General features: G+C 39.2%; 1 protein-coding gene across 4 annotated transcripts in view; it reads right to left on the bottom strand.

Moving 5' to 3' along the window:
• Positions 1-14,837: 14,837 nt before the first annotated feature.
• The window catches only part of NCOA7 (nuclear receptor coactivator 7), a 125,460-nt gene continuing 117,237 nt past the window's right edge, over positions 14,838-23,060 (bottom strand). For all 4 annotated transcript variants that reach the window (XM_081141079.1, XM_081141078.1, XM_081141080.1 and 1 more), the window contains 5 exons: positions 22,429-22,554; positions 20,764-20,916; positions 16,409-16,504; positions 15,928-16,001; positions 14,838-15,558 (listed from right to left, as the gene is read on the bottom strand). In XM_081141079.1, coding sequence (XP_080997205.1) covers positions 15,423-15,558; positions 15,928-16,001; positions 16,409-16,504; positions 20,764-20,916; positions 22,429-22,554 — 585 coding nt within the window. In that variant the 3' untranslated portion in view covers positions 14,838-15,422. The remainder of the gene's footprint in view (positions 15,559-15,927; positions 16,002-16,408; positions 16,505-20,763; positions 20,917-22,428; positions 22,555-23,060) is intronic.

Here is a 23,060-nt window from a genome sequence, read left to right as displayed (position 1 = left end):
CCTTTTTGTTGTTGTTAACAGCACCACCTAACTCAGAGCGCGGCCTTGGGCTCCCGTTCCTCATGCACAGGCAATGCGCAGTCTTGTGGTTTATAGCCTGAAATGCCGCAGAAGTTCCCTGCCTGAGCCCCGTTGTGCCTCACCTGCTCCACCGCAGTAACCTGCTGGCTAGTTTCTCTCCTGATTCCCCCGTCGCTCAAGAACCCTTCCGTCATTACAGCGCCCAAAGAAAAGTACCAACGCCTTAGCTTGGTATTCAAGGTGGACTCCGATTTGACCTCAGCTTTTCATCTCATAATACTTGGCTTTTGCTGAACACCTAAAATGTGGCATGTATTTCTCTAATCCTTAAAACAAATAAGGTTGGTTTTATAATGCACACTGCAGAGATGAAGAAACAAACTCAGACTTGTCCGGGACTAAACACAACTAACCATTGATAGCGACAGTTCAGAGAAAGGTTCATCCAACTCCAGAACCCACCAGGGTTTCTGAACACAGAACTTTTTTTTTTTAACACTGAAATTTTTCTTAGACTAGCTCGTTAGAGTCGTTGGACCCTTGGGATTTGTCGATTTAGAAAATACATAACAAAGTCCTATTAGTAAATTCACTACTCTTTTTGAATGAATGCATATTGTATTAATCAAAAGCATTTACATATTAAAAGTTGTATGTATGTGTTCGAGACATTTTTCATTCCATTTTCAGTTTGCCAGTGGTTTGGGGGGCAGTAACAATAGCTTCACAGTCCCTCAGGAGCCCATGGCAGGGTTCAGAATCAGTACATTTCTTTGTTCAATGTAAGTACCCACTATTTCCATGCACTGAGTACACCTTTACATGTGCTTTTATCCATGCTATTCCCTCTGTTTGAAATGTTTCCATCTCTGCACATCCAAGCCACTCCTCAAATGCTACCTTCTTCACATAGTTTTCTTTAATTAACCAAACTGAAGAAAGTATTTCTTTTTCTGAATTCACACAGCACTTTTTAATACTTGTAAAACTTATCACCTTGTGTTATATACACTATTTATGTACATATTTTCCTGTTATAAATTATGTCCCTTGATAAAAAAAGAACAGATCAGGTGTCTTTGAGTTTCCCATAATGCCTGGTACAGTGCTTTGCATGCAGGTAGACACTTAACGATTATCTAACGAGCAAAAGAATGATTAGGAATAAGGTTGCTGCATAGGAGTGTTCAGTTTTCACACTGTACAACAACAGCACAAATAAGAATGTGCTACTTCACATCACTGACAAATACTAACTTACGTAAAAGCACAGGCAGGCTGGGAGATTCCAGGCCTCCTGGTCAAGTTCTGGAGCAGCGGTGAGCTGACTCCTACAAAAACCCACCTCAGGTGTATGTGACCACCTACATCCTGGCACACACACCTACACAAGTTACACGTGTCCTGACTTCATTTCTAATGAAACCTGCAATTGCTCCTCTCACCTGGCACTTTCAAAGACTTGCTTCCCATTCCCCACCCTTGAACCTGTTATCATTGCCTACCATGGAAGTGGGAGGAGCAACACAGAGTATTTGAAAATTGTCTGGAGTATGTGTCCTGCTGTGGCAAAAAGCAAAAGTATAGGCAGTTATGTGCACATAGACAGAGCTGCCTCAAGCGGTGCTCCTCAAGCTCCCCTGGAGAACAGCCGCTAGGGTTTCATGACAACAAATTAAATTTTACTTGCAAAATGGAGTGCTGTTTTCTAATTGTATAAGAGCGCCATACGGGCTAGCAGCAGCCCTGCTGCAGAGCAGGCTCTGGAGTCAGACAACTCTACAACTTACCATCTGTGAAGACTTGAGCTAAGCTATTCATCTTTCTGTGCTGAGGCTTTCTGTTTCTTCATCTATAAAATGAGGAGAATGATAATGTTTGGTGCAAACATTATGGTGAGAACTAAAGCCTGAAAGCCCAGCACAAAGCTCTCAGTAAATCTTACTGATTATTACCAATAGGTAGCGATGGTGTGTTAAACAATTTAAGTGATCAGATGGTTCACTTTCATTTAAATACAGAAGCTTTAGTGCTCACAAGACAGAGACGGGGTTATGCTTTTGCAATGCCATTTATCCTGTATCATGCTAACCAGAATAAACTTGAAGCAGTTAATGATCTGGTTATTACTTTAGAAAATGTTTTCAATTTTAGAGATCAAGTTTTTTATTTGCTGGTATTTACTCCATAGTTACTGACTATGAACTTATAAACTTAATGGGGAATTTATCCATCATTCTCATTTCTTTGGCTACTTTTTTTGGTTAAAAACATGACAGGAGAAAACCATGAATGTTGCATGTCCAATGATACATCAGGATATCTTATTTAAAAATAATATAGGATATAGAATAAGTCACATTACTATTATCAGTAGCAAGCATTTATTAAGAGCCAACTTTAAACATAATTAAAGCTTCATTTGTCCTCGCTGTCCCCATAACTACTGACCCATTTCTCTGTTCTTCTTTTCAACCAGACACCCCCAAATAGTTGTCTGTACTCTTCCCATCCCTCCCTGCCTCTCTTCTCACACTACTAGAAGCCTTTCACTGCCACCATTCCACCCAAATTATTCTGTTAAGGTGACCAATGACCTCCATGCCACCAAATCTAATGGCCACTTCTTTGTGGTCATCTTTCCAGTAACGGTCATTCTTTCCCCCTTGATAAATATTTATTCTCTTGGTCCAGGACACCACACTTCTTTGGCTTTCTTTCTACCTGATGGGTGTTCCTTCTTAGTCTCCTTGGCTGCTTCCTCTTCTTCCAAACCTCTCTCATCACTAATGTCTTCATTTTCTCTCTCTCAATAATACAAAAAGCTGTGCATATTTAATGTATCCAACGATAAGACTCTCCTCTTTAGCTACACTCAATCTCTTGGTGATCTCACAGTCTTTGGTTTTAAATGCCACATACAGGATACCTTGCTTTATTGTACTTCGCTTTATGTACTTCACAGATCATTCATTTTTTACAAATTGAAAGTAAGACCCTCCACCAGCAAAAAGATTATGACTCACTGAAGTCTCTGTTGATGATTAACATTTTTTAGCAATAGTATTTTTAAATTAAAGTATATACATTTTTTAGACATAATGCTATTGCACATTTAAGACTACAGTATAGTATAAACATAACTTTTATATGCACTGGGAAATAAAAAAGATCTGTGACTCGCTTTATTGTGATATTCACTTTATTGAGGTGGCCTGGAACTGAACCCACAATATCTTTGAGGAATGCCTGTATATACTAATGACTCCCAAATTTAAATCTCTAGTATAGACATTTCTCTTGAACTCCAGACTTGAATATCAAATGCCTGTCAACCACCCCATAAATATGTTAAAATCATGTCTGAAACTGAGCTCCTATAGGGAGAGCTCCTCTTTTCCTTCCAAAACCTGCTACCATCTTAGTTGAAGGAAACTCCATTGTGCCATCTACTCAGGACAAACATTTTGAAATCACATTTGATGCTTCTCTAACTTTTCATATCCAGTCCTTCAGGAAATTCTTTAGAGTATATTCAGAATCTGATCTTATCACTACTGTGAATCTTGACTGAGTCACCATTACCAGTGAATTATTCCATAACCTCTTTACATCCAACCTTCCTCCCACTCTCAATACTGTCTAATCTCAACATGATCACTCAGCCAGAGTGATTCTTTTAAAATGTAAGTCAAATAATGTCACTCCTCTGCTCGGCACCCTCCAATGGTTCCTTATCCCAATGAGAGTAAAAGGTCAAGTACTTACCAATGAGGACCCATAAGTCTCCACATTATATGCCATCTGCCCACCTCTATGCATTTTGACATCAGCTACTACCAATATTTTCATCACTTTCTCTGCTCCTGCCACACGAGACTTCTTCTTACTTGTGCCAGCCAGGCACGGTCCCACATTTGGGCCTCTGCACTGGCTGTCCCTCTGCCTGGGACACTTTCTACTATTAGTCATGCAGATTATGCCTCTCACCTCCTTCTAGTCTTTATTCAAATCTTGTTCCCCAGTGAGATGAACTCTGATCACCCTCACGGTTTACCTGCTCACTTGCACCCCCAACACTCCCTTCCCCTTTACGTTGTTTTATTATTTCCATTGTATCCATTACATTCTAGATTTTTAAATTTAAATATTTCCTATTATATAGCAATACTATATATAAGTACTTATAAACACTGCATATTTAACTTACTATGATTATTGTCTCTCTCATCCTCATCGACTGTAATTCAACCGAAATTTTTATCATTTTTGTCTATTAGTTCACGTGTGTGAGATGCCAAATGTAATCAAGGGCAACACCAAGATTCTTAATCTGAAAACTGGAAGGTTGAAGCCAATGTTTACTACAATAGGGAACTCTTGAAAGAGCAAGCTTGGGGCAGGGAAGACCAGGCATTCTTTTGTGGGTATATTAAATTGAGATACTAAATCAGTCTGTTTAGACTAAGGGGTTTTTGTTTGTTTGTTTTGTGTGTGTGTGTTTTGTTTTTGTTTTCAGTAAAAAACTCCAAAAGTCTTAATGCCTTAAAACAAAAAGATTTATTTCTTGCTCATATTTGTGTCCTTTGCAGGTAGACTCTGGCCATGCAGACTTCATCCCATGACTCAGAATGAAAGAGCAGGGATGTTTCTGGTGTTAGAACAGACGGAAGAGAGAGCAAAGTAGAGCTGCATGATGACCCTTAAGGCTTCTTTTCAGAACTGGCACATGTCACTTCAATTTACATGTCATTGACCACAAAGCAAGTCACATGGCCAATCCTGGCAGCAACAGAACAGGGTAAAATGTAACCCTAGGACTGGGAAAGGCAAAGAATATTTTGAACAATAATGATACAGTATTCTACAGGTGCCTATTTTACACATAAGTGGCAATGTCGTTAGTTAGTTAGATACATGAACCTGAAGTTCAAGAGAGAATCTTTAGAATATAGTATTCACACTCATGAAGTTAAAAGAGATCTCCAGTGGAGTAAGTATACGAAAGAGAAAGGTTCCAAGGACTGAGCTTGGGCACCCCAGCATCTAGAAATTAGAAAAATGAGAAATGGTCAAATGACTAAAAATAGTGGCCTGTGAGAGCCAGGAGGAAAACCAGGAGAAAGTGGTGTGCTGGAGGCAAAGCAAAGATCGTTTCAAGCAGGAAGCAGCGGTCAACTCGGTCAACGGCTGCTGACAGGACGAGAGGAGAACTGGGAATTGAGTGGAGATCCCTGGTAAGGCTGATAAAAGTAGTTTTACTCTTGGGGTTGGGGAAGAAGCCTGATTCTTTCTAGTGGGTGAAGAGAAAGCGGTAGTAAATATATTACAGGCAACAAGTCTGAACAGAGCAAACATTATTCACAGGAAAAGAGAAGGTACACACGTAAAGAATATCAGAGACCATAAGCCACACTGATAGAGATCAGGAGAGGCAGAGACGCTGGAACGTTTGAGCACAGGGGCAGAGTGGCTGCTGCCAACTCAAAGTAAATGCGGATCATTAAGTTCACCTACTCTGGTGTCTCTGTTCCTTGCAACCTGAGGAAGCTGCACTAGTTCATTCTTCCCACATGAATTACCTACCACCCCCTTTATTACATTTTAAATTCCCTTTCCTTGTGTCTCTTCTCTAACCTCTTAGTGTTGGAGTGCCCCAGGGCTTACTCCTTGCTCTTCTCATCTACATTTACTCCCTTGATCTCATCCAGTCTCAAAGCTCTAAATATCTATAGGCCCATGACTCTATTCATTCCTTTCTCCAAATCAAAATCCAGTTGCATACTTGATGTTTCCACTCAGACGTCCAATAGATTGAACTGCTGATCTTCCCACGACAAACCTCTTTTATTTACAGATTTCTGATCGTGGCTGATGGCAACCAAATCCATCCAGGACTAGATCCTGTCACTTCTCTGCTCAAAACCTACATTCACATCAGCAGAATCATCAAGAAACTTGCCCAGTGTCAGCCTATTAGTCACTGACAGAGCTGAGACCCAAACCCAAGCACTCTCATGGGACCTGTACTCTTAACTATGGTGCTTTGGCAAGGTTGCATGAGGCTATGTCTATAAGAGTCCTCTTTTTAAAAAAAATTTTAAAAGTTGATTTTTAGAGAGAGAGAGAAGGAGAGAGAGAGAGAGAGAGAGAGAGATTGAGAAATATCAATTTTGTTGTTTAACTTATTTATGCATTCATCGGATGCTTCTTGTATGTGCCCTTACTGGAGATCAAACCCACAACCATGGCATATCGGGTATCGGGACTACATTCTAACCAGCTGAGCTACCTGGTCAGGGCAGAAGAGTACATGTTTGTTAAATATACATCTGGATTTGTAAGAAAATTCCTGAAAGGATATATAACAAGTATTTTTGCACTGTGATCTCTGTGATAAATTAAGGACAGATGTTTTCTCTTGTTTATCTGTATAGCATATATCTACAACAATGAAAAGATATTACATTTGTCATAAGGAAAACATCCTAACAAATTTTTTTAAATTCAAGATTCCAGATGGACTTAATTTCTTTTAATCATTCTCTGTGTCATAAATAATCCTATTCCATAAATTTTTAGTGTTCAACCCTGCTGTCAGAAGTTTGCAGGGCCTTCTCAGGCAGATTTCTTGGTGTTCCTGGCAGAGAGGAACTATAGAGCCGCTGCAGAGGGACCATATGTCTGATACAGTGTAGTGTTTCCATTTGACAGTGAGGCTACAGTAAGCATGTTGGTGGGTTTGTCTTAATCTCATAAAATATCATCTCAACATTGGACACCCCCCTTCCACATCCTAAACAGAAGTTTTCTGAACCTAATTACAAAGGCCTTCCCTGGCTTATATTTAGTAAATAGAAATAAGTTTTTGCTATTTCACCAGTGTCTCAAGAGTATTAGACTTTTGTGAAGGTGAAAGAAAAACAAGTATGACCGCATTTCTCCCTCCTTAAGAAAAACAGTATAAAAAGAAATACTTCAGGCTAAAGTTTTGGCTGCTGCCTGCATGTACGTTGGCTTCCACTGTTAGAACGAGTGAACTGCCCAGGCAAAGAAAGGGGAGAAAAGAGTGCTTGTGTGTAGGAAAGGAGAGAAATTTCCAGTGTCTGATTAGCAAACGGCCTTACTTAGAGCTCTCTTTGAACAAATATTGGCAAGTGGCCCAGAGTCCCAACTTGTGGCTGTTTGAACTTTGCTAAAGGACTTTAAGGAAAGTCTTGATCTGTTGTTCTTAAATGGAAACTGTAAATCATTTGTAATGGAAAGAATGACAAAAGAAAAAAAAATCCCTTCCCATATAACGACTTTCTTATTCCTGTTATTTCCCTGATAAATTATTTTACTTGTCTACAGAATATAAGGCAGACACTTCTGCTTTTTTTCATAATGCTTTCCTAAAGGCCATGTTTTCAAACAAATCATTGAAAGCAATTCCTACTTTTTATCAAGAACAAGGTTACACTTGGACTTTGCATTTCTGATAAATAATTCAGCAAACCATAGTGTGATATGACTAACACCATAACAGTCCCAACTTTGTCTGGCTTTTACAATTTTTGAAGGCACTTTCATATACATAAATTTTATTCTCATTGCATCTCAGGAAGTAGATATTATTAACCCTATTTTAGAAATGTTGAAAATGGGACAGAGGGAGAGGAATCGCCCTACTAAGCATTGTTTAGTTGGAGAATGATTGAGATCCATCTTGTAGGAGCGCCAGAAGCACTCCCTGTTTCCCCCAAATCAACAGGAAACAGCTACTGTGTAAATGAGTACACCTCCATCATCTTGAAATTAATATAAATTTTCTTGTCAAATTCACACCTGTATTTCCTCATAATCTCAAGGCCAATAAATCACATCTACACCATTCATTCTGGTTCTTTACCCTCAAAGAAAAAAATTTCTCTTTACTCATACCCAAACTCTCCCATGCTACTTTCCCCCCAACTTTTTTCCACCACTGCTTCTTTGAAACTGTTTTCACTGTAAAGGCACAATTTCACTGTAAGGACTCTAATCTACAACCTCCACCTCTTCACAGAACCATATCTTCACCTCCTTTTAACTGAAACCTGGCATTCCACCAAGGGCGTCACTTCCCTTGATCCTTGACAAACAAAAAGGGCTTCTCTCCCTACCTTCCAGCCTTCTAAGAGATTTGGAAGTAGTGTTGGCCTTCTCCGAGCGTCTAACTTCCGTTCCAGGTGGTTCCATTTCTGCCAGCATGGGACTCCCCACCCTCTGCCCCCTTTTGAGCTTCAAGCTACAGCATGAAGCATAATCACCATCATCCTCTGGTTTCTAGGTCACTGTCTCGGGTTCACAGGAAGCTTTAGCACCTGGCCCACAGATGCTACCAAGCTCCAGCTGTTCTCTCAGGTAACAGCCTCAGTGTCCCTAAGTCACAGATTCTCAAACATCTGGATTCCAGTGACCTTTGCCTCCATCCCTCTTTAACACAATTCATTCCTGTGGCAAAATCCTAACTTTACGTTTACCCAGATTCTCTGAAAACCTGAACTCCAATTTCTCTTCACACCTCTGCAAGCACTCATCCCAGCAATTTTCAAACTCTCCTAACTTCTTAGTACTATCTGTTCTGGATCTTTCTCTCTTCAGTTCTTTGTCACCCTCCCATGGGCAGGGGAGTTGGACTCCCTCAATTTGAAGCCCATTTCTACCATTTAGTAGTGATTCCACCTTGAACAAGTCATTAATTTTTCAGGGCCTCCATTTCCTCAATTGGGAAATAATAATGGTTATAACCTATCTCATGACCATAACTTATTATGAAGATTAACTGACATAATATATGTCAAGTGCTGAGAATAGTACCTAGCACATAAGTGCTCAATAAATATTTACTGTTATTACAACTGAACTGTTTGATGCTGCTTCCGTTAAAAAAAAAATCATGTAACCAAATTCATAGGCATCAACACATGCCCAAATCTATAAAGCAAAACACAAACCAACAAACATCTTCCATTTTCACCCCTCTCTAGATATTACCAACTTAAGGAAGACCCTTTAGAAAATACTTTTGTAGGGCCCCAGACCCTGTGATTACCATCATGTTAACTATCTGTCCTCCTCATCAGAAGTAGAGAGGATTAACAGACTGACTATCTATTATTCTTAAAGCAGGAATGGCAAGGATTTCATGTGACCTCTTTCCAGCAGACAGACTAGAAGGAACAGGCAGAAGACATGAATAGACATCTCCCAAACAAGAAAACATGAAGGGCTAAGAAACATATTCAAAGATGCTCATCTTCATTAGTAGTCAGGGAAATGTAGTTTAAAACCACAATAAAATAACATTGCACAATCTTGAAACTGGCAAAAACTAAGAAATCTCACTATCAGATGTCGGACCAGGTGTTCTGATGGATATGTAAATGGATACAATCACTTTGTGAAACACTGTCGGTTATCTTATAGAGCCAAATATTCACACACCCCATGAGCTAGCAGTTCTATCCCTGTGAGATACTTCCATGTGGGCCTCAAGAGAATGGTCAGAGCAAGACGAAACAGAATGAAAAGCACAGAACTGCAAGCAACCCTATCCACTGACAGGAGGATGGGTAAATAGTGGTATATATACCAAGCAAATCACACAACACAAAGATATGATACACGACAAATTTTGTAAATATGTAAACAAAGCTTACAAATCAGTAAAATTATGAATAACTCAGTAGAAAAATGGACAAAGAACTTAGAATATTCAGGAAAAATGATATAAATATAGCCAACATGTGGAAAGATGTTCAGCATCATCATAATTAGAAAATGAAAATATGATACCATTTTGGCAAAAATTAAAAAGAGATTACTATAACCAGTATTGGTGGGGCTGTGAGGTAACTAATTGGCATACTCATCCATAGTTGGTATAAGCTAGTATAACTTTTATGGAGTAATAATTAATAGCATCTTTTAAAATGAAAAGTACATACATTCTTTGACTCACTGCTAAAGTTATTTCAGAAATATACACTCATAAAAGCACAAAGTCCCCTATACAAGGACATTCACCAAGAATTGTTTGTAATAGTAAAGAAAAAAGTCCATTAATGAAGAACTGTTTCAACAATGATGACCAATGCAATAAAGAATGGGATAAGTCTACGTATACTGATACAAAATATTTTTCACAGTATATTGTTAAAAATACTAAAGAATAGTATATATAGTATGTTTATATGAAGAAGATATGAAGAAGATATATGCATAGAAATATTCTAAAAGGAAACACAAAGAACTTCTTGTGATTGTTACCTCTGGGAATGTAGGGAGGGAAATGGGAGCATGCGGGAGGCAACCAATCCATGTGTCTCTCTCACATTGACATTTCCCTCTCCCTCCCTCCCTCCCTCCATTCCACTTTCTCTAAAAAAAATCAATGGAAAAATATCCTACAGTGAGGATTAACAACTATATATATATATAGCAAATGGGAGCCATTGCAATATGTTTGAAAATAGTTTTTAGAAACTAAGTTGCTGTCTTAGAAGATGAACTTTCCTTCAGAACTTTCACATCATTAGTTGATTCCTCCATCTGAAGAAGGAAATCTTCCATTATTTTATCTAATACTTAGTAGTGCTTACTTTATGCCAGGTATGATTTTAAGTGCTTTAATCACCATAAAATCATGGGGTGGTTGCTATTATTATTATCCACACATTGTAGATAAGGGAAATGAGGCACATAGAGGTTCAATTACTTAACCAAGGTCACAGCTACAAAACTCTAGAGCTGAGATTCAAACCCAGGATGTCTGGATCCAGGAAATTCATGTTTTAATCACTTATGTTTTGTTGCCTTTTAAAGTATTTAGAAACTTTGAGTTCTACCTGGGTGATCTGATTATATGACCTGCTGAAAGGGATACATGCCACATCCCAACTCTCCCTAGGATACCCCAGGTCAAACCTATCTACTCTTCTGACCCTTTGGAGACTGTAATAGAAAAACAAGACACTGCAAGGAAACAAGACCAGGGCTTACTGGATGTGGAGTAATAGTGGGCCCTTTTAACAACTTTTAAGGTTGACATAATACCTCAACATAGCATATCTTTGTAGAAATCTTCTTATTGTTAATTGGAGTCTTCAAAGATTAAAGGACTGATCTTAGTCAGCTGTTGGGTAAAATGTGGCTGATTAATCAGCCAGTGGAAACAGGTTAAGCCAAGGACTGCTGTGGGGATTGAAAGCTGAACCAATTGGCTGAGTTCCGATGTTTTTGAAGTATGTCAAGGTAAGGATGATTTTTTAGCTGTAGAAACATGAGAAGACATGCCTTATCATCTAAATCCATTGACTTTAAATGTGTTTCTTGTTTAGCATTTTTCTCAAGGTTATGTTAAGCTAGATCAGGATTACTTTTTGTAACCCTAGAAGTGGAGTGATTGATGGAACCCTTGTTGATGGGTAAATAGGACACTAAGATTATCTAATGGTCTCTTCTCTTAGAAACTTTCTCCACATGTAAGCAGGTTCTCGGATGTGTATCTAGCTCCCAGCTGGCAAGCTTAGTGAGGACAATTGGTCATTGAACAGAACTGTTGATCTGAGGTTTTCTTGGTGGTTCCATTATTCCTTGGTGGTTCTGAGACTGGATGCACAGTTCTATGTTAGGAACAAATTGTTTATCCTTCCTGTGGTTCCTCATGCATTGTGGATGGGTTATGCCTGGTGAGGGATACGGCATCCTACAGGGCTGCGTGGGCAGTAGGCTTTACAGTGTAAGAACAAAACACATCTTTGAGACAAGGAGGCCTGGGCACTGGAAGAGGTTTTCATACCTATCAGTAATCCTATAGAGATCCACGTTTTCAGTTTGGAAAGATTCTCAAGGAACTCAGCCATCTGGTAGTGTTATTAACTGACTACCTAAACAGTGAAACACACAATGTTACATTAGGTGGTGCGAAGCTGTGTGAAAATCATTCCATAATGGCAGAGATAAATCGAAGTAGTCAGAACTAAAGGTTCTCTTTTGGTGAGGGTGTAACAGTCTGAGTTCATTGCTTATGCAATGTGATTTGGCTGAGCCATATCTTGACCTTGATCTAGAGCTGTGCTGTTCAGTACAGCAGCCACTGGCCACATGTGGCTAAATTTAAATTAATTCAAGTGAAATAAGTAAAAAATTCAGCCCCTTAATCACCCAGGTCCCATTTCAAGTGCTCAAGACTAGTATGGTAGCTAGTTGCTATCATAAAGAACAGTGCAAATTCTGGAATATTTCCATTATTGTAGAATGTTCTCTTGAGCAGCACTGATCTAGAAGATAAACAATAGGTCAACAAAGATATTCTATCAAGAAACACTGTTTTGATAGCTTGATTGACCACACTAGAGAGGTCCTATCTAGTTTTTATTTTCAACCACTACAGATTTTAAATAGAAGGGAAGACAGTAAGAATTTAGATTTTGGTGTGAATTATAAAGCCTAATTTTCTTAGTGAAGACACCTTCTTTCAGGGGATCACTATGGATAATGGTCATGGGCAAGGAGGTGGGAGTAGAGGATGAATGCTCCGAGGTTAGGGCTTTCCCTGAACGAGGAGCGTGTGACCTGATTAGAAGGAAGTGGTTAAAGGTACGTCTGATTCTTGCACAAGGGGCAAGTATGGCTGACATTGTGTTTCTGCAACTTCCTTTGATTTCCGACCTTCTTACCTTTCTTTATCTGATTATATTGGTTAAAATCAGGCATCCTAAGAAGAACACGACTCTTAGCTTCCCTTTCTGGTTTAAGAGATTCTCAATGCCTTCCTCAAAGGGAAAGTAGATGTTTATCAGTCCTGTTTCCCATGCCTCTAAAACTTTAAAAGGAATTAAGGCAAAGGAAATCAAATGAAGGGCAATACTACTTCTCTAACTAGTTCAGAGTGTCCCCAGTGGCTTGTAGCGCGGGAATGTATCTGAATCATTTTCAAGAGTCTGGTAAGATGTTCTTGAAGTAGACTCATGAACTGAGGAAGTGAGAAGCAATGAAGACTGCTCGAGGTCTTCATCTTTTGGGGTAGGGGACAGGATGCCACGGAAAACTGGCCAGAGGATAAAGTGTCCATTGAAATTAGAAAGTAGGTCAAAAGAGAAATGTTAAAAGGAGATCACTATTCAAAGAACAACTAGAAGGATTAAGAACAGGGAAACTGGTAGGTTTTGAGACAAGAGTTGTCCCTAGTAACTATAACAGAAGCAGTCTTCATGAACTGATGAGAGAAGAGGATGGCTACAGGGATTGAAGAGGGGATTTCCAGGGTGGCATTAAAAATAATAATAAAAATTTTAAAATGGGTACTGGACCTTACTTAGTCTTGGCTATTTCATCATCCTCTCACACAAGTAAAAACTCCAGTATCCAATAAATATCTGTTGAATGAATCCTTGGGAAAGAAAATCACACTGAATGCATAAATTCCTTTATTGAAAATATTGGGCTAGCACTGAATTACATATATTCAATATCCATAAATGAAGGGCCACACATTTCTGATTGGACAATACTGGTTTAAATAGAGAACACAGCATGTGGATCTGCTCTCACAAGTAGGTATAATATTATGGACTAAACTAGGTAAGAGTGAAGTATATGCAAAATGACTGCTTTGCTAATAGCATATGGTTGCAAATGGAATAAATGGTAAACGTGATCACCATAAGACATTCCTGGTATCTCACACCAACACATTATTTAATGAGCAGATTCAGGTTAAACTGCCAACATGTTTTTCATCAAGAATTCTCCATAGAGGAACTCAGGGGAAAGCACACCAGGGCTACAGACTTAAGATTTTACAGCATTCATTTAAACTTACATGGAATGTAAGTGGAGTTAAATAACTGTTGATCTGACAAAAGGCCACTTGGCAATTTGTTTGTTCTCTTTTATAAATAGTCTAAAATAAGAGAATAATCTAAAGGAAATATTCTGCCAACTTAAGGCTTACATTCTAAGAATTGTTTTATTTTTCTAAATGCAGTTATGTAAATACTACTTTTGTTATTAATTTTTTCTTTCCAAAATCACTGGGGGTGTAATTTATGACAGACCACTTCTCAGCTTTGGCTATTATTTGAAAATTTTTTACATTAGCAATCTTTGGCTTTCATAAAAGTCTGGCAATCAATAACATTAGTTAAATTTTTAACAAGGCTTTTTTATTATATTTAACAAAACAGTGTTTTATGATGTAAAAATGGGTTCATGTTAAACAGGTTTTATTTTTTATTCCAGTTTTGGTATGAATGCATTTCTTTGCATTGTTTTTTCTCAAAAGAGTCTAGAAACCAAGACAATTGGGCTAATTTGATATTTTTCATTTTCATAAAAAGAGGCCTGCTTGTTAGTGTAAAAACTTCGGGGAAATTATGCAAAAACACTATGAAAATAAAGTTTCTGTTACTAGCACAAGTGATTTTATAAGAAGCAAAGTATTTTTTATTCAAAAGCAGGGTTTGTTCTAGTCTAGGTTCATAAAGGTATCTGCTTCTGTAAATATCAAGTTATAACTGTGAGAAATGGCTTATTATTCTTTACACAACTATGCTCAGAGTAAGTAACTAAAAATGTACCTTTTTAATGACTAAATGGAAAGCTGGCCTACAACAGTCAAATCAATGAACATTGGTGATGAGTTTTTTAAAGTTCACAATTAAGTGCATATATATATATACACACATACACATACACATACACATATATATATATGTGTATGTATATATATATATGCATGCTGTTTAAGATCTACCACCCTAAATAATCAGGGCAAAAAAAGCTCAATATAAAACATAGCACATTTCTTTATTTCAAGATTTGACACATTAAAAGAAAAAAGACTGGCAACACATTTCAGACAATATACTAGAAATAATAAATAAAACAGTTTTTAAAAAAATCATATACATAATCCCTTTAAGTGCTGTGCACTTTCAATTTTTCTAAATGAGACTAAACTTTCCCATGGCCAACAGGAGTCTGCTGTACATTTTGGTAATGAAAATTATGTTGATAAATACACAAGGCATGTATATATTTCAACAGTATCTTTTTTTCACAGTTAACAAAAATAAAAATTGCATTCAACTCATACATCTATAAATACTCTGATTCCTCACTGTATGGATTTGGAGAGAGTGGGAGTACAAAGTCTTTCAACAATCTGGACTTCAGATCTCTTTTGTCAGTGCCTGCCCTCCACATGCACCTTTTGGGATCTCCCTGCGACGTGATCATGCTCTGAGATGACGGCAGAAAGCAAGCATGACGGGGGTGAGGCAGTCCAGGCTGGGGCTTCGTCTGCCAGCCAGCGTTAGGAGGGCTGATCAAACCCTTTCTTTTTAATGTTGTATTTTAAGGCAGCCTGAATTTCACTCGAATGTCCATACCTCGAGGTCCTGAACTATGAAGTCTTCCTTTTTGGAAAGAATATCATTATTGAAAGTGCTGCAGGAATTGCTTCGGCCATGGTATAGATCAGCATCTAGCCATAAACCAAACCGTCCCCTGAAAAAGGTTAAGAAAAGAAGAAAACATTTCTATCTTATGTGGCACACTTTCTCTCCTTCTCTGCGCATTCTTCTTTCCCTTATGCTACAGACAAAAATCCTAAACTGCTTGTAAAACAAAGGGTATATTTCCTGTATTTCATTTAAATGACCTGGCTTTCCTGAAAGACAGCAGTAGCAGTCTCTCATTTAGACACATAAATAAATCATTTCATCTCTGATCCTTAGTGTCATAGGTTAGGCCACTGTCCTAATTAATGTAAACACACCGACTAGCTAAACTCACCTGACACCAAGGTTTTGGTTACCTGGGTCAAAACGGACCCACTCAGGTCAGGTGGTAAATTAATAACAACAAAAACCTTACCCTCCACCACCAAGTTCTAAAGAACTTATGTCTCCATTGATAAAGTATGAGTTTTCTCCACTCCACTTAAAGACCTGAGGGTAGAAACACAAGACAGAGAACAGACATTTTAATCTGGAGAATCGGCAAAAAGGGAACATTAGAATAGTACCTCTGCAACTACCCATTGGCAACTACCCAAGCGCCCGACTGCCAGGCCTTTCCCACAGCAGGATGAGATCTCCAAAGGGGTTATGAAGTGAGAAAGATCTCTCAGGCCCACGCTCGCTCTGACTTGCAATTCCCCCCTGGGCCCCAGACCACGCAGAAGAGCAACCCCCAAGGCCCATGCAGGTACCCTAAGCGGTTTGTGTACGCAGCCTGGTGCTGACCCAGGCCTGAGCGAGTCCAGATGGGGTTACAGGACAGCTGCGGCTCCAACCCCACCCACAGCCCTGCCGCTGCGACCCTGGGAAATCAGATATTTAACCCATCTAAGTACCTTGAAATTGGGACTAAACGTGTAGAGAAAAGTTTCGCCTGTACCATAATAGTGGTCACTGAACTTGAAAGGGTGAGTGGCATATGCTCCAAAAATCTGTTAAAAGAAAACAGAAACATCATCTACTTTCAAACCTGAACCTCCCAAAGAAAGACTTTCTGAAATATTGTAACACAATCCTGAGGTCTCATTATACCTCTTTCTGCAAATATCACTACTAAACTGGAGCTCTTAACTAAGAGACCACCCACAGAGATACAGCAAATATCCCCAGCTCTAACTGGAATCCAAGTGGCTCAGAGAACTTATTTGTCAAAGGCCAGCAATTGTTTCCATTTTAAAAGACTTCCAAAGTCCACAAGGGAGAAATGTCCTTTAGTGACTACAGACAACATAATGGGAACATTAAACAACAAGAAGCATCTTGCACACAGAAATGAGTGGTGGAGAGAATGAAGCCCAATCTTCTTTTGTTGTTTTATAAGTGCAACTATAGCCAGACATTTTCCCAGAGAAAACAAATTTTTCTCTTTTGATTGTGAAAATGAGTTCTCAATATGCTTATTAAAACTCTATCCTTAACATGACTGATCTGTCTTGTTCGAATTGGCTTTTAAGAAAAAAACACAAAACAATTCCATATACTATGGGCTTTAAAGGTAACTTAGATGTATTGGAATCAATGATTTTCTATTTTTTCTTGTTGGGGGTTGGAAGGAGCAGCATTTTTACAAGATGCACGTCTGCTGCCTCAGCTTCCTCTGCTTCTGCTCAGATCCTGATCAGTACTGTAGGAGTGAGGGCTGGCGAGAGTAAGCATATATATTTTGAAAATGTCCCTAGATAATTCTGATAGACCTTTTACTCCAAATCCCTATTGAGAAACACTGCTTTAAAGGGAGGTTATCTGAAAAATGCCGCAACTTTTCAAAATTATTTTAATTGAATTATAACCATTGTGGAATCTCTTCTTTACCAATCAGATTCAGTTCCTGGCTCCTTGAAATACTAAAAGTTAGAGTAGAAGTCTAGAAACACTTTCTGACCATTATTCTTCATACTTCCTGCTCCCAAAGCTTCCCACATTGCTGGTAAGAATAAACAGAAATAAAACTGTAACAAAAACGTCAAAAATCCATTTCCCTTCTTCTGGTGATTTCCAGTAAAAGAACTAAAATACAATCGAGCAAGGTATCTATTTTTAAAAGCTTGTGCTGAAACATAACAAGAAGGGTAATGACCATACATGGAAGAAAGTGGACCCCCTTCTGATCAATGAACAGGAAAAGGCATGCTTACTCTTTCACCCGCCACAAGTCTACATAATTATATTCTTTCTTTCCTAAATTTTTCTTAGTAATCATGGAAATCTGTTTGAGGACTGGGGATTGGAAGATACTAGGGAATTGTTAATTATGTAAAAAAATGTCCATTTTATTTTTTTCTATTAACTTTTTGAAAGCAATTGTGTAATATGCATAGAATAGTATTGTTGGGTCTACAACATAAAAATTTAACACATTTGGCAATGACAGGACAAACGAATCCGTGAGAATAAATGAAGACAACCAAAAGTGGTAAAAGGAAGGTTAATATAACAAAACCAATAAATGCATATTTTCTCTCCCTTTAGCTTCTCTGATAGATAAAAAATTATATCAAGTAGTCATCATAACAATTTATTGTGGGTTTGTAATATAAATCAATGTAACCTATATAAAAAAATTATCACAAAGAGTGGAATGATATAATAGAGCAATAAAGGATTAACATTTCTGTATCTCACTAAAAGTAAGTATAAATCAGACTCTTAATTGCATGATAATTGCTCTTTGTTTTCCACACCGCCTTGTGGTATAAATTACTCCACAGTCTGGTTCGATTAAATTTGGGCCCCTTTGCAGGGGTAGTTTCTTTGGTCAGTCTATCCTGACTCCTGGAAGGCCACCCTTAGCTGCCTTCTGCTTCTCTCTGGGAAACTAGATGGTCTGCCATTTCGCTTGTTGCCTTTATGGAGCTACCAGCCTCCTCATAATTATCACCAAAATCTGCACTATTTCTAGAGTGCTCTTTTGGCTTGAACTTCCCCCTACCCTTCTAAATAAAGGCAGTTCCTCTGAGGAGAGCTTCAGAGCTCGGTATCTTATGATCTGTCTCTTCCCCGGGAGCTTGGAGCTAGAGACTCTGCTCCGGAGCTGGGGGCTGGACAGCGGCCTGCTTCTTTCAGATGAATAATCTTGTTTTATTAGCAGGATGCTGGGCAGGTAGAAGCTGGTCTTGGCTCACCTCACCTGCCTACAGGCTGTGACAAGGGCATGCCTAAGGTACAGCATCTGCTCTGCGTAGGGGTGGGGTGGGGGAAGAAAGCCTTTGCCTCTAGGCCACACTAACATGGAATTCAGCTTCTGAAACAGTGATCTCGGGCAGCGGATGAGAAGTGCTGGGGACCTGCCCCCTGTATCATAACCCTGGGAGTTGGCGGGAGGGAGCCCCATCTTCTTGTCTATCAGTCTGAACTGGGGGTGAGTGGAGGGAGCAGGCTGTACTTCAAGTGCCACAGAATCTCACATTACTACAAGAGATTTATTATATTTTCTTGAATAAATGATTCTTCACTTGGATGCCCTTAGGACAATTTCCAGGGACTTTAAATTATTATTTTTATAATTTCCACCAGTATGTTTGTTTCACTGGGAATTGAATCTGCAGAGCTCCTTATTGCTGCCATTCGGCATATGTAATATTTTTATATTAAAATTTTATATAATTCATTTTCAGGTAAATTTATAAGTGTTGCTCTACCATGTTCTCAAACACAGCAATGCCACATTTGCCTCAGGGGTAGATGGGATGGGGCAAGAAAGTTAGTGTTTAGGTGTCTACAAATAATACCAGCAACCTGAGGGTACCAGATTTGGTAAGACCCATCCCTGACAAATAGTGTAACCTTCGGGTATAGGCCTTCTTTACATATCTGCTAACAGGAAGCTGGGTGAAACTGTGCTTCATCAATACCTGCCCTACGCGGCCAACACATTCCCCAACAAGTTGTCTACGGTGAGGATTTGTGTATGTGGTCTAAAACCATCTAACCACATCACATCTAAAACATCGCACCCAACTTTTCAAATATTCCACTAAATCCCTAGGTAGTTCTACTTGAAACCTCTGTTGTTATTATTTTAACTTTTATTTTGCCTCTACCCACCATTTAGTTGGATCATGATTAAATGTCATCAATTAGGAAATAACAGTAGTAGCAATGAGAACAGCTAAACTACTCCCTAGAACACTTAAGCTACAATGAAGTCACAGGAAAGAACACGGTTGAGAAAGAATGCCCCAGTACCCATTTCTCTGCTAATTTTCCCCAAGGCAAATAATGACAGCAAAGATCTATCTTCCCTAAAATGATCCCAATTATATAGCTTCACAGCAAGCTCTTCAATGCTTTAATAGTGTTCCATATGTAACAGGCACCCATTATATATTTTCTGAATGAATGAATGAATAAGTGAATGAATGGCTGCTGAGTAAAACTTGCTTGAATACCAGAAAGAGAAAATGGCATCTACAACTTAAAATGTAAAGGGATTTCTTCTTGATATAATGCAGACAAAACAGAAATAAAGAACAGACTTGAAAGATGCCTTCCTTTTGTGAAGCAGGAACCTGACTGGGTAGTATATAAAATATTCCAGGAAAGATTCTACTTGCATGCCAAGCTGATTAAGGTGAGGAGTACTAGTTTTGGGTAGATGGGGGAAATAGCTAGATTTCACCGGTACCTCCAAGACTGATGCAACAGAGGTAAAGTGCAATGAGCCACGGTACAGAGAATTCTCCCTGCTGCTGCATAGTAATTGCGCCCTTCCAGCACAACACACCATGGCCTGTGGGCTCTCCATCTCAGCAACCATGCAGGCAAGGTTTGCCGGCACTACCTCAGCTACCTGGATAAAGTTCTGGTGCAGCTCTGGAATTTCTTTCTGTAGTTACCCCCAATTTGGTACTTGACTTTTCTCCAACTTCTCCAGCTGTAGGTTGTAGAATATTATTATAGCTTTCTACAGTATGGTAAGTACATACAAAAACATTCCTTAGAGTGTGACTGTATTTGGAGATATGCTCCATTTTCTTTTTTAGAGATGCATTCTGAAGTATGACATAGTAATCGGGATTTATTTCAGCAAAGGAAAACCAACAAAGAAAAGGCAGATGAAGCTTATGTGGCAAAATCCCGCTAACTTGTGGGATCTGGGTGATGGGAGTTCACTGTATTCGTCTCTCTACTGTTGTGTAGGTTTGAAAATCTTTACTATAAAAATGTTTTCTAAGAGAGGAGCAAACCTCACCTGATTATCCATATCTTTGATAACCAACAGGACAGGACTGTCTAGCGACGCTGATTTCCGATAGAGAGTTTTCAAGCTGGTCCCGTGCTCCAATGTGCTATATGCGAGTCTCCACGGATACCCTTGTACCCTGGCTGGAAGGCGTCTGGCCAGCTGCGAATCCAAAGATGAACATGTAAATACACAGTTCACACATAAATCACTCATGAACTTGCAGAACAAAGTATGAGCCTGTGGATCAAACTTAAAATTACACTGATTTACATACTGTCCCTTTACTCTGGCGAATGTTTGCCACTATAAACCAAGGAAGAGAAGGGAAAATCATTCCTTGGTGGTGTTTACCTTGGCAGGACGCCTCCCCCTCCCTGAGCACGCTTTTACCCTTGGGGACCTGACTGTGGGGTCACTGTGCCATTATCCATTGGGAGATAGCACCTAGCTTGATAAAGGAGTATGAATTAGACACACGCTCTCCCTTTTTACACTTCAACCTAGCTTTCACCAAACAATTTATGTTTCTCCAATTGTTCTTTCTAAACCTTCAAAGGCTCAGCACTGCTACTGACAACTGCAGCTTCCCACAGAAGTGTCAACAAGAAAACACAGTGTTTTATGCTGTCAGATGTAGTCTGTCCGCATTGCACCCGAATCTTTCACTACATTTATATTTAGCTTGAACTTGACTTGACACAAATACCAATAGTGCATATCTCTTCAAAAACACTAACAAATGAGGCTATGAAGTGCTGAAGTCTTCAGCATGCAGAACATCTGCTCTAGTATCAGAATAAACCCCATTTCTGTAACTGTTTGGTCTAATCACTTGGCTTTCCTGGGCCTTTGTAGACTTATCTGTAAATTGAGGGAGTTAAACTTAATGATTCATTAAGGTCTCTGAAATTCAGGTCTAAGGCAACTGATGGGGAGGTGGAAGAGATTACTGACTAAAGGTCAAACGCAATCACATTATATACTATTTCATAAACAGGAAGTAACATATTTTCAGAAAACATAAAGCACACAAGGAAAACTACAGAACAAGGAATATTCTTCCTACTGGTAGGCAGTTTTCATAAAGCAAATAAAGTATATTTGCTGTATGATTTTTATTGAATCTGATAAATTAAAAACGCTGGAACTCTGCAGTAATCACTAGGATAAAATTGGATCTTAAGTATGTTAGCACTATAACAGGACACTTTAAAAACTGTTTTGAGGCCCTGCCCAGTAGCTCAGTTGTTTACAGCGTTGTCCTGACACTAAGGTTGCGGGTTTGATACCCGGTCAGGGCACATACAAGAATCAACCAATGAATGCACAAATGAGTGGAACGACAAATTGTTGTTTCTCTCTCCCTCTCTCCCTCCCTTTCTCTCTTTCAAATCAATTCTAAAGATTGTTTTAAAAACAAGAAATGGCATTTTGCTCAGGTTTGAGAAATGGATGTGGTGTCTAGCCAAGTCCTCACACTCCCAAGAAGGCAGCAGGGATGCTTCCACAGCCTTTTGGAAGCAGGGAAAGGGATGCTGGCCGTGGTTAGCTGCTGACCTTCCTCTAAAACCTGGCTATCTTTCACCTGGAGCGAGATGAGCAAATGTGGTCAGGGTGGGGAAGTGCTTCTGAAGGCTAGAGACCCCCATCCTGAGTCCCCAGGGAGGACACCTGCTCAATGTGCATGTTCTCCAGGAGTGCACTGTGGGGCTGCAGAACCGGCAGGCCAGTCTCCTCGTCATCTTCATAGTAGCTGCACGTGCTTTTCCTGCGCTTTGCCTCCTCGACAGTGATGATCTGAAATACAGAAGATGAATAAGCCCCCAAGCCCCCGGTGTATCTGCTTTACCTTTACCTGCTAAAACCAACCTCAGGTACGCGGTATCCTGCAACAGGCAGAGTTTTAGCAGCAGGACATAAATTGAACAGGGACTTTGGGGAATGGCTAACTTTTCAGTTTCAGAACAAATGCAGAATTTAACACGGTACAGCTGAGGCACTTAATATGTACAAATTAAAGTCCTTTACTACTGCTCTCAACTAACTGCTCAGTCCTCGAGCAAGAACTATGCATAACTCTACAGCCACTTATACCCTTGAAATGCCCTTAATTAGTCTCCTTGAGCCTGCATCTAAGTTTGAATTAAGGGACTGATCAGAGACCATTCTATTTGAAAGTCTTCTATAAATAGGGATATTGGGAAAACAGTGGGGGTTTTTAATTAAGACTCTTAATGCTCTCTCTTAAGACTGTGCACGTAGCAACCAACCCTGATAGAAATGACGAATGACAACAGCTACCA

Source organism: Miniopterus schreibersii (genome assembly GCF_964146895.1).
Source record: "Miniopterus schreibersii genome assembly, chromosome: 6".
In the NCBI taxonomy this organism is placed as follows: domain Eukaryota; kingdom Metazoa; phylum Chordata; class Mammalia; order Chiroptera; family Miniopteridae; genus Miniopterus; species Miniopterus schreibersii.
The sequence above is the reverse complement of the archived record's forward strand: the minus strand, read 5'-3'. Positions and strand labels throughout refer to the sequence as shown.